Source organism: Xenopus tropicalis, chromosome 4, assembly GCF_000004195.4.
Source record: "Xenopus tropicalis strain Nigerian chromosome 4, UCB_Xtro_10.0, whole genome shotgun sequence".
Taxonomy (NCBI): domain Eukaryota; kingdom Metazoa; phylum Chordata; class Amphibia; order Anura; family Pipidae; genus Xenopus; species Xenopus tropicalis.
The window spans coordinates 141,437,877-141,454,682 of NC_030680.2; the positions used below are offsets into that span (position 1 = coordinate 141,437,877).

The 16,806-nt window shown below is 41.9% G+C and overlaps 1 protein-coding gene across 2 annotated transcripts in view; it reads right to left on the reverse strand.

Moving 5' to 3' along the window:
• The window catches only part of MGC147226 (uncharacterized protein mgc147226), a 51,551-nt gene that overhangs the window by 2,366 nt on the left and 32,379 nt on the right, over positions 1–16,806 (reverse strand). The window contains exons 10-11 of one of the 2 annotated variants that reach the window (NM_001079162.1): positions 10,415–10,532; positions 4,486–4,576 (exon numbers count right to left, since the gene is read on the reverse strand). In NM_001079162.1, coding sequence (NP_001072630.1) covers positions 4,486–4,576; positions 10,415–10,532 — 209 coding nt within the window. The remainder of the gene's footprint in view (positions 1–4,485; positions 4,577–10,414; positions 10,533–16,806) is intronic. The other variant, XM_012961363.3, reaches the window with a different exon arrangement.

Sequence of the window (16,806 nt, forward strand, 5' to 3'; positions counted from 1 at the left end):
CACTGTCTAATCAACTCTGCCACTGTCATTTGCAAAGGGGAACGGTAACCCGTTAGTCACCCAATCCCGCCATTTAAAGAAACCATTATCCCATTAAAAAAAACCTACAAACAGCATTTCCACCCCCCCTGGGATTAATGAGAACAGGCCGCAATAAACCGTTTCCGTTTCGGCCCGGCTTTTTTCTGAATTTAACTGACACTGATTGGGCGATATCCTTCCTCAGCCGACGTATTTATGCGTTCCGCAATATATAATTTCTTTCGCCCGAGAACAAATATATTTACATAACTCTCCCTAACAGGAATTGCATTTAACTTCTCAGGGATGACAGTAACTAAAATCCGAACTGGCAATTCTAGTTCATTAGTGTGGCAGGAATGAAATCCAAATGTTAATAAAAATTCCAACATGCTGATAAATTAGCGCTTCTAAGGAACGTGTGACACCTTGGTTAACATATTCAACCTCAATTATATTTGCCTTCAGCACCCTGTTATCTGGAACCTTTGCTGGCAATCAGAGGTGCTGTTTTCAACGGCCAATTTTCTAGATAATGTAGCTTATCAACACAGTGGGTAAACTTGCCAATGAAATCAGGCAGCGCCGAGCCACGCAAGCTAATTGCATGCCTTTTTTATGCATATTTACTTTCTGTCATTTCAAAGAAATCAGTGGCCCATTGAGCCACCCAGTTAGCCGGGAGAACTGACGCTTGCAAATTAAAATTAGCAAACAAACTAGTGATAAATATGAAATGAGCAAGTATGAAAAAAAATGTCCCCCCCCTTTCTCCCCGCCACCCCGGGAACATCATCTTAATTCTAATTTAAACGATCACGGCTCCTGTGGATTGGAGAAGCGGCGGAGCTGAGAGACAAGGCAGGCGTTGGCGGCGGGGGGGGGTTCTTTGTTTTGTGTACCGCGCCGCTGACCGGTGACTAAATTCACCTTATAAATACCAGGCAATTTATAGATAGGCTCGTTTGCTTTCAGCAAAGGTTATTGCAAGAGCATTCGCTCAATCTCGCTGATTTAAAATACAATTCAATTATGAAAGTACATGACATTTGTACAAATGTGTTCGTTACGCACTCTCTATATAGGTCACATTCAGGATGCTCTATAACCCTTTGATGGCCAGAAAGGAGTGCAGGTGTAACATTAAAACTGCCCCCCCCCCCCTTGCTTTCTCCACTGGGGTATCTGTGTAATGCGCATTTCACTTAAGGTGTATTAAATCCACTATTTTGAGATTCGGCTGAACCCCGAATCCTTTCTGAAAGATTTGGTTGGATACCGAACCGAATCCTAATTTGCAAATTAAGACAGGCAAGGGTTAAAGAGAACTCCTGTGTTTATATAACAAACAGTCACATGATTTTAAGAATTTGGTTTGGCCAGAGGCATGGATTCGGTGAATCCAAATACTGCTGAAAAAGGCCGAATCTTGGGTAAATCCCGAACCAAATCCTGGATTTTGTGCCTCCCTAGTTTTACAACAGAGATGTGTTGAGCACTTGTGTTGGCTTCTCCTGGTGTTAGTAAAGTATTCATGAATATGGCCACACATGGCACCACACCACCACCATAATCAACCTGGGCCAATGACTGCAGCATAATGGAGGCCAAGGACTGAATCTATGGCACAATAAAGATTTTGAAGCATACCAATCGATATCCGATTAAGCCCAGATAAGTTATCAAGATTGGAGGCCAATGTTTGTGTTTATACATGACGGACAATTATCTGCAGATATGGAATGTGTTATCCGGAAACATGTTATCCACAAAGTTCTGAATTATGGGAATAATTCAAGTTAAAAAATATTTCCCTTGTCTCTGTAATAAATAAGTACCTGTACTTGATCCCAACTAAGATATAATTACCCCTTATTGGGGGCAGAACAGTCCTATTGGGTTTATTTAATGGTTAAATGATTCCCTTTTCTCTGTAATAATAAAACAGTACCTGTACTTGATCCCAACTAAGATATAATTACCCCTTATTGGGGGCAGAACAGCCCTATTGGGTTTATTTAATGGTTAAATGATTCCCTTTTCTCTGTAATAATAAAACAGTACCTGTACTTGATCCCAACTAAGATATAATTACCCCTTATTGGGGCAGAACAGCCCTATTGGGTTTATTTAATGGTTAAATGATTCCCTTTTCTCTGTAATAATAAAACAGTACCTGTACTTGATCCCAACTAAGATATAATTACCCCTTATTGGGGCAGAACAGCCCTATTGGGTTTATTTAATGGTTAAATGATTCCCTTTTCTCTGTAATAATAAAACAGTACCTGTACTTGATCCCAACTAAGATATAATTACCCCTTATTGGGGGCAGAACAATCCTATTGGGTTTATTTAATGGTTAAATGATTCCCTTTTCTCTGTAATAATAAAACAGTACCTGTACTTGATCCCAACTAAGATATAATTACCCCTTATTGGGGCAGAACAGCCCTATTGGGTTTATTTAATGGTTAAATGATTCCCTTTTCTCTGTAATAATAAAACAGTACCTGTACTTGATCCCAACTAAGATATAATTACCCCTTATTGGGGGCAGAACAGCCCTATTGGGTTTATTTCATGTTTAAATGATTTTTTTTAGTAGACTTAAGGTATGGAAATACGAATTATGTAAAGTCCCCATATCTGGAAACCCCCAGGTTCCATACCTGTACTGGCCCAGACTGATTGTGTCAACACAAATTCACTGCAAAATTCTGTTTCACAATCAGTGAATTAATATTTTGCCCCAATAATTTTTGCAATTTCTTAAATCCTTGTCGAACACATATGTTATATAGATGTTGGGGTTCTATATGACGTCTGCCAGGCAGAATGAGAAGGAAACTTTCGGAACAGACAACTGTATAAAAAAACAATCAAGCTTTTTCTTGAAACTTTGGAAATGTGCCACTCTGCATGTTCCCGAGGAAGATTCATTTGAATTATGTCCAACATACCTCAAGCGAGTGCCAATGCACTAATGCGATAGCGTATTGACTGTGTCTTGCTAACAACCTATTAGCGATTTCTGCTCCATGCCAACATTTCATTAAAGATTGCTTTTCCCTCGAACAAATAGCAGCCATACATTTAAACCGGGGTAATTTTTATAGAGAAGTCTGCACTAAGCTATTAACATCAGCCACTTCCAACTGACACCCCACTGCTATTGAACTACACTTCCCATTATCCTCTGATGATTGGCCGCCATTTGGATCTGTTCTACACAAAACAGTTGATATTTTTCATGTTAGCATACAACCTGTGCCTGTTAAACCTCGCTGCAGATTGATTGGATTACCCAGAGGAGTAAAAGGTTTGGGTAGAAATAGAACTGAAAAATGTATCCCTGGAACTCCCCTATGACTTCCTATATACTTAGGTTCTACAATAGGGAGTACATTAGGATATATATGTACAGGGCCTGACTGGCCCAAAAGGATACATTGAAAAAACCCCATGGGCCCCAGTCCCGCTAAGCCGCACTGCTTCTGTGTTGGGCCTAGGGTTGCCACCTGTCCAGATTTGACCGACTGAAAAGCGGGCTTTCTGGGTCAAAACTACCTGCCCGATTTTTCCAATTTTGGGCCAATCACCGCAAAGTTTGGTGCAGTGATTGACCAATCGTCATGTTATGGCCCTGCCCCCGTAATGGTATGGCCCACCCCATTATGTCTCCCCCCCCTTCCTTCCCAGGCAGGAGAGGTGGCAACCCTTGTTGGGCCTCTGCTGATCACCAGCTGCTGTTTTGGGCCCAGCCAATCATCAACTGCTGTGATGGGCCCTGCCGACTGTTGTCCCCTGCTGGGCCCCATTGACAGACTGCCTGTCTGCCTGCCACCATACTGGGCACCCTCTGATCCACAACCATTACGGGCCTCAATGCTTGACCAACTCATGGAAGTTTGTTGCATTCTTCTTAAACAAATTAATGCTTTCAATCTAATATTCAGTTAATGCATTTTGCTGTTATGTCTAGGGTTAATGTGCTCATTTTCCATATCCTGATCTGAATGGTATGTTGGGGTTAATGAAGCAGTCTTCCATTTCTGCAGCAATCTGACTGGCATGTCTGGGTTCAACATGATTATTATTCATTTTGGGGTGAGGTTCTTTAATGAGCCCCAGGTACCCCAGTTCAACACTGTATACATACCATTGGGGAGATAGGATTGACGTTTTATGCCAAATAAATGGGTCCTTTTAATACACCACTAGTTTAATGTTAGTTTTATTTCTTCTGCTTAAACTTTTATTTCAGACTTGCGCATTTAAGCAGTATAAAGGGCATCTCTGTAGCACATTAAACATGGAAGGCAAATGAAACTTCTTTAAACTGCTACTTAACAAATATAAACCACTGTATATTCTCTTTAGTAATGAGGGAAAATGAAGCAAAGCAAAACCTTTACGGCAAAACAGAAAGGTTAGCATTGAGATTGAGAAAAAAAAACGTACATTTAACTTATCTGGGTCAGCCGAGACTCCTATTGCGTACGAGCAGGCCAATCCAGCATGCAGAAAGCAATAAGGCAAGCAAAAGATGAGACTGAAAAGGGCAGAGAAAAGTAAAGCAAATCCCAAATTATTTTTGGTTGGCTCAGGAGGAAGTTCTAAAGAGACTAGAATATATGAATAAAGGCCCAGGATTTGACCCCCCTGGGACTCTAAAGCAACTTAGCTCTGTGGTTGTCAAGTGAATTAGCTTCCAAGGTTTGGAAGATTTGCCATTGCTAATGTGGTGCCATTATTCAAAAAGAGATCTTATTCTCAGTCTGATTACTACAGGCCTGTTAGTTTGACTTCTGTGGTAATAAGGGTTACGATACTGTAATACACTTATATGTGTGCCAGCATAATTTCATGTGCAGTAGATCCTGCCAATTTGGGCAAAACCCTAGAGCTTGGCGTTGAGGCTTGCATGGGACTGGAGGAGGGCAGCTGCCTACAGACATGATAACTCATTATCATTAGCGAACACTATGGGGATCTTTTTTCACACACAAAAGGGTAAATAGTTGTTAATTGTGAGAGTGGTGAGGCACTGCTTGGGGGGTTTTATAATGGTAGGTTCCATAATGCCTTTATGAAGAGCTTGGACAACTTCTTGAACAAACAGTGAGGACAATTTGGAAAAGGAAAAATAAAACCTTTTAGGGGACATACATACAACCACTGTAAACAATCTTGTGATCCAACTGGATTGCAGTCAGCCAGTCTAAACTAACCCCCCATATGTAATAAAAGGCACTAAGTTTGCCCAGGAGCAGTAACCCATACCACCTAATTATGCTTTTAAACATGTGACCAGTAAATTCTACATGCTGATTGGATGCTATGGGTTACTGCTTCTGGGCAAACATAGTGCCTTTAATTACATAACCCCATAAATATTTAATCTGCCAATGCCCCATCTCACTACATAGACGGGGCATTGGCAGATGTTTAAGTAAGCGATAGCAACTCCTCAGATCTGCTCCTTCGGGCCATATGTCAAATAAATAAATGGTATTTGTTGATCTGCATGGATAGCCAAATCACACAATATAAAATGCCCAATTTGCAGCACTAGAAGGTCTAGGTCTGCTTAGAAAATAAGCTCTGCTCTACCCAATGGAATTTGGGGCTGTTATGGTGCCGAGAATTAGAACTGCCGGTGCTGTACACAGTGGGAAAGGGAGTAAACAATAGGAAACGTATATATTTCCCCAGCATTAGGGCACTGTTACTGCAAATTAATATAATGAAAGATGCTTCTCCCAAGGTTGGCTCCCTATGCTAATAACCTGTAAGCGCTCTAACTGGCTTCTAATTGATGTTAAATTGTTCAAACCACCTCTTACTGTATTTAGCCGAAATAACAAAACTGTTCCTATTATTTACAGTAAATCTGCCATATGAAATAATGGCTTGCTAAATGCACCCTGCAATTCCACCTCTCTCATTAAAATACCATAGACTGGACCCCTCTGGCAGTGCAGGAGTTAGTTGCTTTAATGAGCAAGAGGACTCCATTATGTGGGGAAGTGACAGGCCACTTCTGCAATTAGGAGATTAATAAAAGAATCCTTAATGAAGCAAATCAGCCAGGCATGATCTAGTTGGTGAAGGAACTGCAGGTAGGGCCACAGCACACAAATGCGCTCAGCAGATGCTAAAGTTGTAAGAAGAAAAAATCTATATCTCTTTATATATATATATATATATATGTTATATATACAGTATGTTATAGTTGCACAAGGGGATATATGTGTCCTGCCCCCTCCCAGTAATAAGGAATTACTTGTCTCGGTTGCAGAAAATTAGATGTGATCAGGAGCAGATTGTTGCAGTTCTAGCACAGCCCATTCTGGCTCTTGCTTGTGCCTTGGCCCCTATCCAAATCTCAGCCAGACATTGGTCACCTTCAAGTGCAAAAAAGAGTAGGGTGGCAAGGAAAGCTGGCATGGGATTATAGTTTTAACTTGTGGCCCAACCCCTACACAACCAGGGCTGGAAAGTGAAATCTCTGATTGGGGATGCTACCACTAGATAGTTTTCTATGGCAAGTACGTAACTGTATACAGGTATAGGGTCCCTTATCCGGAAACCAGGGGCGGGCCAAGCCAACGGGGCGCCCTAGGCAACCCGGTCGGCCACCCCGATCGGTCATTGCCCCCACCGCTAATGACAAGCGGTGGGGGCAATAACAAAGTAGCAGGACTAGGGGTAAGCAGGAGAGGCTCCTGTCTGGTGCCCCCCCACTTGTTGCACCCTAGGCAGCTGCCTCTTCTGCCTACCCCTAGTTCCGACCCTGCCGGAAACCCGTTATCCAGAAAGTTCCGAATTACAGAAAGGCCATCTCCTATAGACTCCATTATGAGCAAATAATTAAAATTTTTGAAAATGATTCCCTTTTTCTCTGTAATAATAAAAAAGTACCTTGATCCCAACTAAGATATAATTAATCCGTATTGGAGGCAAAACAATCATACTGGGTTTATTCAATATTTATATGATTCTTAGCAGACTTATGGTATGGAGATCCCTTATCCGGAAAACCCCAGGTCCTGAGCATTCTGGATAACAGATCCCAAACCTGTACTTATATATGACAGCTAGTCTTTTTGAGGAGGCTCAGCCTCCCTAAATCTTCATTGTACTCCACCTATGGCCCTAACCAGACAATGGTCATCACCAAATGCAAAAAAGATGTGGGTGGCAAGCAAAACCAGCCTGAGATACCCTGCCCCCCAAAAAGACAATACAATTCTGTGCTTCCTGGTAGAATAAATTGGCCCAACTTCCTTTCTACTCACTCCGATGCAGGCAACCACCAACCAACCAACCAGCAGCTTAGCCACAATAAGGACAAGAAGACTCTTGGGTAATCTCAGCTTAATAATTTCTTTATTTAACTAAATAAATTATTCAATTTAATCTGCCCAATAATTTACTAATAATTTCCTGTGGGTAGGCTGCTGCTGGTTGGGTATGGGCTGGCATGGTTGGGGTGAGGCTAAAGCTTGGGGGCTGTTTTCTTGCTATGGCCTAGCATGTGATTTATTCTCACAAAGATATCATATAAAACATTTAAACAGGGCCCATATTACAGTAATCGCCTTGACAGGCCTTTATTAACTGTTTCTACTGAAGAAAGACTGGTGGTTTCCACGGTCAAATGTGCAACAGCGCCACTAGTGGCCAAATTGTGTTTTTGCAGTTCAGGGTTAACCAATGTTCTGCACCTACAAGAAACTGCTTCCTATACTTTACTCTATAGAAGGGACCTTATGGATTATACTACCCTTATAAATACAGACACATGATTATAGGCACAAAGGGGAAATAAAACCAGGAGACCCCAGTTGTGTTTAAATTCAACCCTCTCCCTCCCTTGACAGCAGGTCGAACATCCCTCTAAATTATATATCGCCCCTATTCATAAAGGAAATTGCAATTTGAAAGGAAAGTGTTTATTCACAGCTCATCTGCTATAAAATTAATCGTTTGGATTTACTACAAAATAGAAGAATTGGGAAAGAAATGCATTTGTGTAGGCCGCGCTGTAGCTTAAACTCCCGCTCCTATTAAGCCATAAACATCTCATGTTTATTACCTGCTGTAATTATTCCCGGAGTGATATCAATAAAATGGAGTTATGAAGCATGATAAGGCTGCCGCTTTGGAAGTGTTTCGTTGGACACTGTACTTATAATGTACATAAAGTAGCATTTTTTTGAAACATCGGTCATGGTAATAAAAAGCAAATCAGCCTTAAAAGTTTGAGTAATTGCCACTCATCTCGCAAAATTAAGCTAATAAAAAGATTTGCTTTACTTGGCCTTTACAGTATGTTGAGATCTCGGCAATGACAGGAGATGAGGTCACCCTAAAGCAGTGGTTGTTGGACTTTATTAGCCCTTGGAGGTCCACTCTTTGGTCAGGGACCCCATAGCTCATAAATACACAAAAAGGGGAGTTGTGGGAGCACAACAGAAGTGCAACTGATCCGGCCAAAGGGACTACAATCAAAAGAGAGGGGCTTGATTCATGCACATTCCATGGTCCCCAGTTTCACTAGTAATTTAGGGTTTTTAGTTACAGATTTATGATCATAATATTGACAAGCTATAATGCCATAATCAGCTGCATACGGGGATCCTGTGTATTTACTTCTAGTCATATTTTTTCATAGGATGGATCATCCTGGCATGGTAGCCTTTCCTGGCTTCTGACCTGACCATTGAGTAGCCACCTGTCTGGTTTTGACCCAAACAGATCGGGTTTCCAACGCCTGTTTGGGTCTCAACTGTTTATTGTTTGGGTTTCACAAAGCTAAAAAACAAACAATCTGGCCAATAAATGAAAAGCATTTCTATATTAAGATCCTCACTGTGTGACATGACATCATCAAGTACCATTCATTTCCTATTATTACCGAAAGAAAAAGCAATTGGAAATGTGGATATAGGATTGCTGTATTTCAGAGCTTTCTGGATAACTGGTTTCTGTGTAATAGATCCCATACTTAATTTCAGGATTGGACTTACTCATCAGGCAGAATATACATAGACAAGGGTTTGCTAACCATCCAACTTTGCAATGGACATCCCAGTTTTTCAAAGAGCTGTCCAGTTTTAAACTGATGCAATAACCCCACCCCAGAATCATAACCCCACCCAACATCATCACGCTCTTCCCTGATGTCATCATGACCACCCCTGACATTACTGCCCCACCCCTGATCACATCAGCCCTGTTCCCATTGTTCGGGTTTAGCCATCAGCAAAGATGGCAACACCAGGCCATCAGGCCATTGGTCTCAGTCACAGGCTTGATCCTCCCCGCCATTAGCTTTTATAGGAAAGATTGCCAGGACCAAAGCATTGGTTTCCCAGGCTTTTAAGGAGAGAGATCGCCCATAGCTCCTAGTTCAGCACACTATACACATGCTCCCATACACTTAATAATAGCCCTTTAGCAACAGAAGTAAAACAAAAATGTCCTATATGTTAAGCCAAACTGCAGTATTTTTACTGCTTTGCTTTTTTAGTGCTTCTTAAACAAATATAACTAGTGCTAATCAGTTCATATGTGCAGGGCCGTTTTAATAAATGGACAAAAGGGGCAATTGCCCAGGGCCTACCATTGAACTTTCCAACTGCTATAACTTTTGACACATCCTCTGGAAATGACAGACCCCTTATTTTAATCAGCTAAATATAACTATTTAATTTAATCTTCTATAGGAACAAATGTTCAGTGAGGATTTTTTTTTTAAATAAAATGCTCATGTTTGTGATTATGGGTTATCTCCTTGCATCGCTCTTGGCCCAGGCCAGCACCCCTGGATTCATGTCTACTTCACAATGATGGGCTTTTTCTTTATGTCCTGTGTTAACAGATTCAACTTCTTCTGCCTTATGGTAGTCTTTTGGCAAATATCTTAGGTAGCTCTGGGGTCCCACCAGTGAGATCTTTGCCCTGGACCCACTGCTACCTTAAAGCAACCAATGCCTATTATGCCTATCCAATGCATAAATTAGATAGGTAGAGTCACCCTAGATCAGTTGGACATGGTTACACAAAGATTTTCTACGCTCATCATGTTGGTCATATTTCTTCTTCTATTAACTTCCCCTGCTCTTCCTTGGTTTTGCAGTGCAATGTTTGGGCTGCATTACAGATACTATAGTGGCATCAAACAGTTTCAAAGACTGTAAATCGTAATGTGAAAATATACAGGTTTAGGTCCTAATCTCAATATGCAATTCCTCATACTCAAGCCAGACCAAAGATGCAATGGTAACATGCACAGGGAAAGGGCCTTTCTGTATGATACATCGATTGATTCTCTTATCTCTAAACAAAGATTTCCCTGGCAAAGAAACTATATTTTACTCACGGTGATATGCAGTTAACTCTTACTCCTCTGTCAATCCATTCTGTTCCCAAAGTCTGAGTCAACTTCACCACCCCGGCTTTGGACGTGTTGTACGCTAACTGCTTCTGGGGGTGAGGGACTGCAAGAGAAGAATCAAACAGTAGGGCATGGTCTGTTGCAGAGAACATTACTTTATACGATACTGAAAGAGAACAGTATGTGTTCTGTACACTCTCTATGCAATTATATACAGTCCTGAGAACCCGAAGAACTTGTGACAGGCAAGTCAAATGAAAAAAGGTAAAAAAAAAATACATATCGCATAAAATTTTACATATGTTATTGGTGTTCCTAATAAAGCTGTCTCTGTTGACCTTTAAATTGTAAGCATTCAGGCACCAACCCCTTGACCTGCAACCCGACCTGGAACCACCAACCCGCTATGCCATTTTCCCAGACCTTCTACCTGACCCTTCTCATGTGTTAACTTACATAGCAAGCTGTGACACCAGAAGTGACCATAGAATGGAACTGATGTCACTTTGCAACTGGAACAACCAGTTCAAGGGATAAATACCTTTTCCTTGGGGAGGTGGGTGAGGATTAAAGACCACACTTTACTCGTGTACCCCAGTAGGGTAACCGTGGACTGCCCACACGGTGAACACAACTGGGGGTTCCTGACTAAATGCAGGTCTCTACATTCTGGTACTATGATTGGCCACAGTAAGGTCCCAGGGACACCAACTCCAAAGCTGGCAACACAATGCAAAAAAAAGCACCCACATAGACATAGGGAGAACAAACAACCCTTTGCAAGTAGTTCTCTGGCTGGATTTAAACTCAAGACCTCAGCACTGCAAGGCAGGCAGCTGCCCATTCAGTTCATATAAGTACAAATAATTATGTTGTGTAATAATTGATAGATGTTTTTAGTATTCATTACGAGGATGTCCAGGCTCAAAGGATTTTCCTTCCAAGGCTGGAGACTAGGGGCCCTGAGCAAAATATCCTTCCTTGAAACAGGCCCTGAGCGGCACTCGGCTAAACTCACAATTCACTAGATGAAAAGCCTCATCCAGCTGCCTGTGGCTTATCAGGAGGTTCATTCAGTATTTTCACGAGGCTCATTTAAGCCGTCACAGGAGCCGTTCTGAGAGGCAGCTTAGTGTATGGAAAATAAGCCTCTGGAGGAGCGTGCTGTTAGTGCCGAGAAGCTGAAGTCCATGTAATTGTTTTTTATAAGAAAGCAATCTGAACAGAAAACTCCATCATAGCCAGGGAAAGCATGGATAGCAAAAGCAGCTGTTGGGAAATACAACTCCCATGATCCTCAGTCAACTAAGGGAAGTTGGGCTTTGGAGTTTCTGAAAGATATAGGTCTGACGAAAAATATTTTGCTTAATAAATAACTGTTAAAAGGACAAATAAAAGTTGTTTCTTAAGACTTTAGAAAAGCCATCATTTTAAAGAGAACATTTATCCTATGCATTTCCTATTAAAGGCAAGATTATTCTATAAATGGAGGCTTATGCATTTGTATTTGTTCTGTTCTGTTTGCTTTTATTCAGCCATGACTACAATTCAAAGTAAATTCATCTGCAGGCTCTAATTGGTGGTCCTTATTTGACACAGGATCCCTTCTGAGGTACAAAGAGGTGCCTGATTGATTTCCATTGGTGCAGAGGCGGTGAGCATGCCCAGTAGGCACATATTTAAGATCTTTATAGTCGCACAGAGGAGTGCTCAGAAAGCAAAAAGAGGGTGGAGCATCACACTAGACATGGACTGGTCCGATTGCCATCTTGGAGTCAGGAAGGAATTTTTACCCCTCTGCGGCAAATTAGAGAGGCTTCAGATGGGGTTTTTGCCTTCCTCTGGATCAACTAGTAGTTAGGCAGGTTATATATAGGCATTATGGTTGAACTTGATGGACGTATGTCTTTTTTCAACCCAACTTAGTATGTTACTATGTTACTATGTAAGTAAAAGAGCTGCAGTTCAGCTGCTTGTAACAGAGAAACAAACTAAATATGAATGCAGTGAGAAAAGTATGTTATATTGGGTGGGCTGTATGGAGTCATTTTAGGGGATTCTAAAATAAAAGGCTTACTTATCCTTTAAATAATCAATACCCTCCAGTGACTTTAAAAAAGACCAAATAATAAGGCTGGAATTACCTCTATTAAGAAAGAAAAGCTGTGCTGTGTGGGATATTCATCATTTTTAGACCCATAACAGGTCAGCATGATGGTTCTTTAAAAAGAATGGGGTTTTGAGAAATGTTGAATAGTTGGTTTGAGAACTGAAAGTGCCATCAAAAACCAGAAAGGCCAGCTGTTGACCTCTAAACCCACAGTTCTGGTAACACACAAATATCTTCAGTTCTTCAGATGTCTCTGAGGTCCTGGCATTCATGGCTTCTGTACAACATAAAGCATCAAGCAAGTTCCCCTATACTGGTGTAGGTTATTCTCGCTACAATCAACCCATTTCTTACTCCCTGACTGTCTACACCGTCTTCACCTTGCAACTGATACTATGAGCCCCTCTTACTGTCCCTTGTGGAGAGCAAGCAAAGACCATAAAGGAGACATCCACATCTAAGGTCATTGCACATTGCTTATACCTAGGGGAACGTTAAAAGCAAAACCTATTCCTTTAATGAGATGTGGGCGTCTGTGGTGCAGAAGTGTGATAGGAGATGTATCTAGATGAAAGAACAATTAATTGCATGCTGGGTGCACAGTGAAAAAACAATAATATCTAGTAAAATCTTCCCATAATAGGGGCAAGCAAATGTGACAAATGTGGGTGTCTCCTGTATGTCATCGTCTGGCACACAGGGAGCAGAAACACTAACAAAGGTGCCACCAACACAAAGAATGAAGAGCACTTGCACTGCTGCAAGCATAGGTGTAGGGCAGTAATCCCTGACCAGTGGCTCGGGGGCAACATGACGCTCATCATCGCCTTTGATGTTGCTCCCAGTGGTCTCAAAGTAGGTGCCATTTTTACATTTCTGGTTTGGAAGCCCAGAGTCACAGTTTTACTCCAAGCAGAGCCTACTGCAGACCAACAGTCCCCATGGGGCTACAAAAAAGCCAATCACAGCCCTTATTTGGCACCCCCAAAGAACTATTTTCCTGCTTGTGTGGCTCCCCAACACTTTTTACATTGAGTCTGGCTCATAAGTGAAAAGGGTTGGGGATTCCTGGTGTAGGGAGTGCTATGGGGTGCAGTTTGTGCCCATCAATATGCCTAGTGTCCAGGGGCGGGCCAAGCCGACTGGGTGCCGTAGGCAACCCGGTCCGCCACTCCCCACCCCCGAACGGCGCATGCTAAAGCACACACGAGGGGGGGGAGGCGCATTGCCTCCACCGCTAATGACAACTTGTGGGGACAATGACAAAGTAGCACAGACTAGGGATAGACAGGAGAGGCTCCTGTCTGGCGCCCCCCAATTGTTGCACCCTAGGCAGCTGCCTCTTCTGCTTACCCCTAGTTCCGGCCCTGCTAGTGCCTGTGCCTTCCCCATTACAAGTGAGCCCTTTATGTGCATGAATACAAATATTTCTGAGCACTTCAACAGAAATAATCCTTCTTGTTGGGCATCACTGCCCTCTAAACAAATTTGTATTTTACTAGGGATGCACAGAATTCAGTGAAGATTTTGGCCTTTTACAGCAGGATTCTGGCCGAATTGATTCCGAATCGGAAGAGCGCGTGGAGGCCAGACTTCCATTTAACCCTTTCATAACCTAGTTTCCATATGTAAACAAGGATTCGGTTCACTATTCGATTGAATCTTTCACAAAGGATTCGGGGTTCTGTCGAAACACCCAAAATAACGTAGTCGGTGCATCCCTATATTTTACATCTGCTCCCAAACGGTGCGACAGCAGGGAACCCGGGAAGGTCAGAATTCCACCGAAGAATGAGGATTTACTATTTCAGCTAACACACTGTGAAAACAGCCCTTGCCACAGCCGGATTATGTGCTGAATTTGAAACGATCTAACCGTGTCGTGTCTGTGTATACACTGACAACAAACAAGCCGAGATCTGTGAGAACGTAAAAAGCCTGTTATTTGTTCAAACGCCTGTGACGGCCGCGGGACAGATGATTGCTCGCACTCTCTCTGTTGTATCTTGCAAACATGCTTGTGCTTTATCTAATACACGGCTTTCTTCTACAGCGTCTCCCATCAATCCCCGCCGCGCCGGATCACAAACAAGCCATCTTTGTGCCTCAGATCAAATCTTCCAGGTCTTGTGAAGGTTTCATTGAATAAAAAGAGAAATCGATGCAACAGAGAATTTGCTAAATGACTGAAAATTACTCTTGCCAGTTAAAACGCTGACAGGAAAATCATCTCGTTCGTACAAGAGTTCCACCCCTCAGCTGCAAACACAATAGAGCTTTCACACTTTGAAGCGTTTGACTCTGATCCGCCATTTAACCTTTACCACCTGCCATTTTGTTTTCACACAGACACCATCTTGTTCATAAGGGCCATATCTGCATGGGTTCTTCCCAACAGATGCAGAACTATGCTTTGCGCTGGTGCAATTATACTATGATTGTTTATATTACGGTTTGGTATTTTTTTGTTTTAGGGCAGTGGTACAAGCCCCATTTGGAAATGGTTCCCCTTTAGCAGATTTAGCCGAAAATATTGGTGTATGAGTTACATTTCCTAAAAAACCTACATAAACAAATTCACATTTTCCCAACTCTAACCCTGATATTCAAACTAAGCCTTTATGAGAGCAAAGAGGCCTTCACCTAAAAACTCACCCTCACCCTACCTCTCCTTTTGGTTGATCCCTGCCTCTATGTCTTGCTGTACAGTTTAAAAACTCCTCTTTGAGGCCTCAAGAAAAATATGCCTCGTATCCCCACTAACAGCCGTGATGGATGTTGGGAGTTGTGTATTAAAAGAATGTGGTACTGGCAGATTCTGTTAATGCCTATAAGAGGGGCCTGGATGAGTTCTTGAACAAGCAGAGTATCCAAGGCTATTGTGATACTAATATCTAGGGTTAGTATTAATGGTTGTATATATAGTTAAGTATGTGAGTGTATAGATTGGTAAGTATAGGTTGTGTGTGCTGGGTTTACTTGGAAGGGTTGAACTTGATGGACTCTGGTCTTTTTTCAACCCTATGTAACTAACTATGTAACAGCCTCAATGACTAAGCCAGTTGAGTGACAAATTACATTGATTTTGAAAGGGTTGGACTTAATAAAGTGCTAATGTGGGTCTGACTGCAACCCCCCAAAAATGTAATATAAATATGTATGTAGTTATAGCCTTTTCAGTTCTAGATATTAGCCTAATAAAACCATGACATGATGGTGGCCCCAAACAATTATAATACAACTATAATCAAGATGAGATGCTACTAGTTAAAAGTTACATGAGGAAGAAGGTCCCAGGCCTAGTAATGCTCACAATCCGCCCTCCATGATATGGTGGAGTAAATTGGGCTGATACACTTGCTTGGCCCTTGAGACCAAGTGCAAACTCGTTAGGGGAAAAACATATCCATGATCCATGTTCTCCTCTTTGCAGCGGATTTCCCAGCCAGCCTGATTAATATCTGGTCATCGTTCAAACTCAGTGAGTTAGAAAAACTATACCCCCAGAATTAATACTTATCCAACAGATAGTTTATATCATATTACGTATCCTATTAAAGAATCTTACCAAACTGGAATATATATTTATCATTAACTATTGGACTTTTACATCCTTTCCCTTGAGCCACTATTAAGTGATGGGCTGTGTGCTCCCTCAGGGATCAGCTGACAGGAAATAATGCAGTTCTGACTGTAACAGGAAGTAGTAGTTTCGGAGTAAAAGACAAGTCAAGTCAACATGGGCCTGTGCATGACCATCTTAACACTTATGCTTGCTAGGGTCACTGATTATAGGAACCAACAAGTGCCTTGAAGGTTCATCTAAATCAGTGATCCCCAACCAGTGGTTCGTGAGCAACATGTTGCTCCCCAATCCCTTGGATGTTGCTCCCAATAGCCTCAAAGTAGGTGCTTATTTTTGAATTTCTGCCTTGGAGGCAAGTTTTGGTTGCATAAAAACCAGTTGTACTGCCAAACATAGCTTGAATTAGGCAGCCAGTCCACATAGGGGCTACCAAATAGCCACAACCCTTATTTGTCACCTCCATGAACTTGTATGATGCTTGTGTTGCTCCCCAACTCGTTTTACATTTGAGTGTAGGTTGGGGATCCCTGGTCTAAATTATACATTAAGAACAGGACTTTATTTTTTTAAAGGGACCTCTAAGTCATTTCATATTCATCAAGACCCATGGATCCATACTGACGCAGAGTGCACGAGTTAACCATGTGGTACACCAACTCAAGTGGCCCAAGGTGCTCCCAA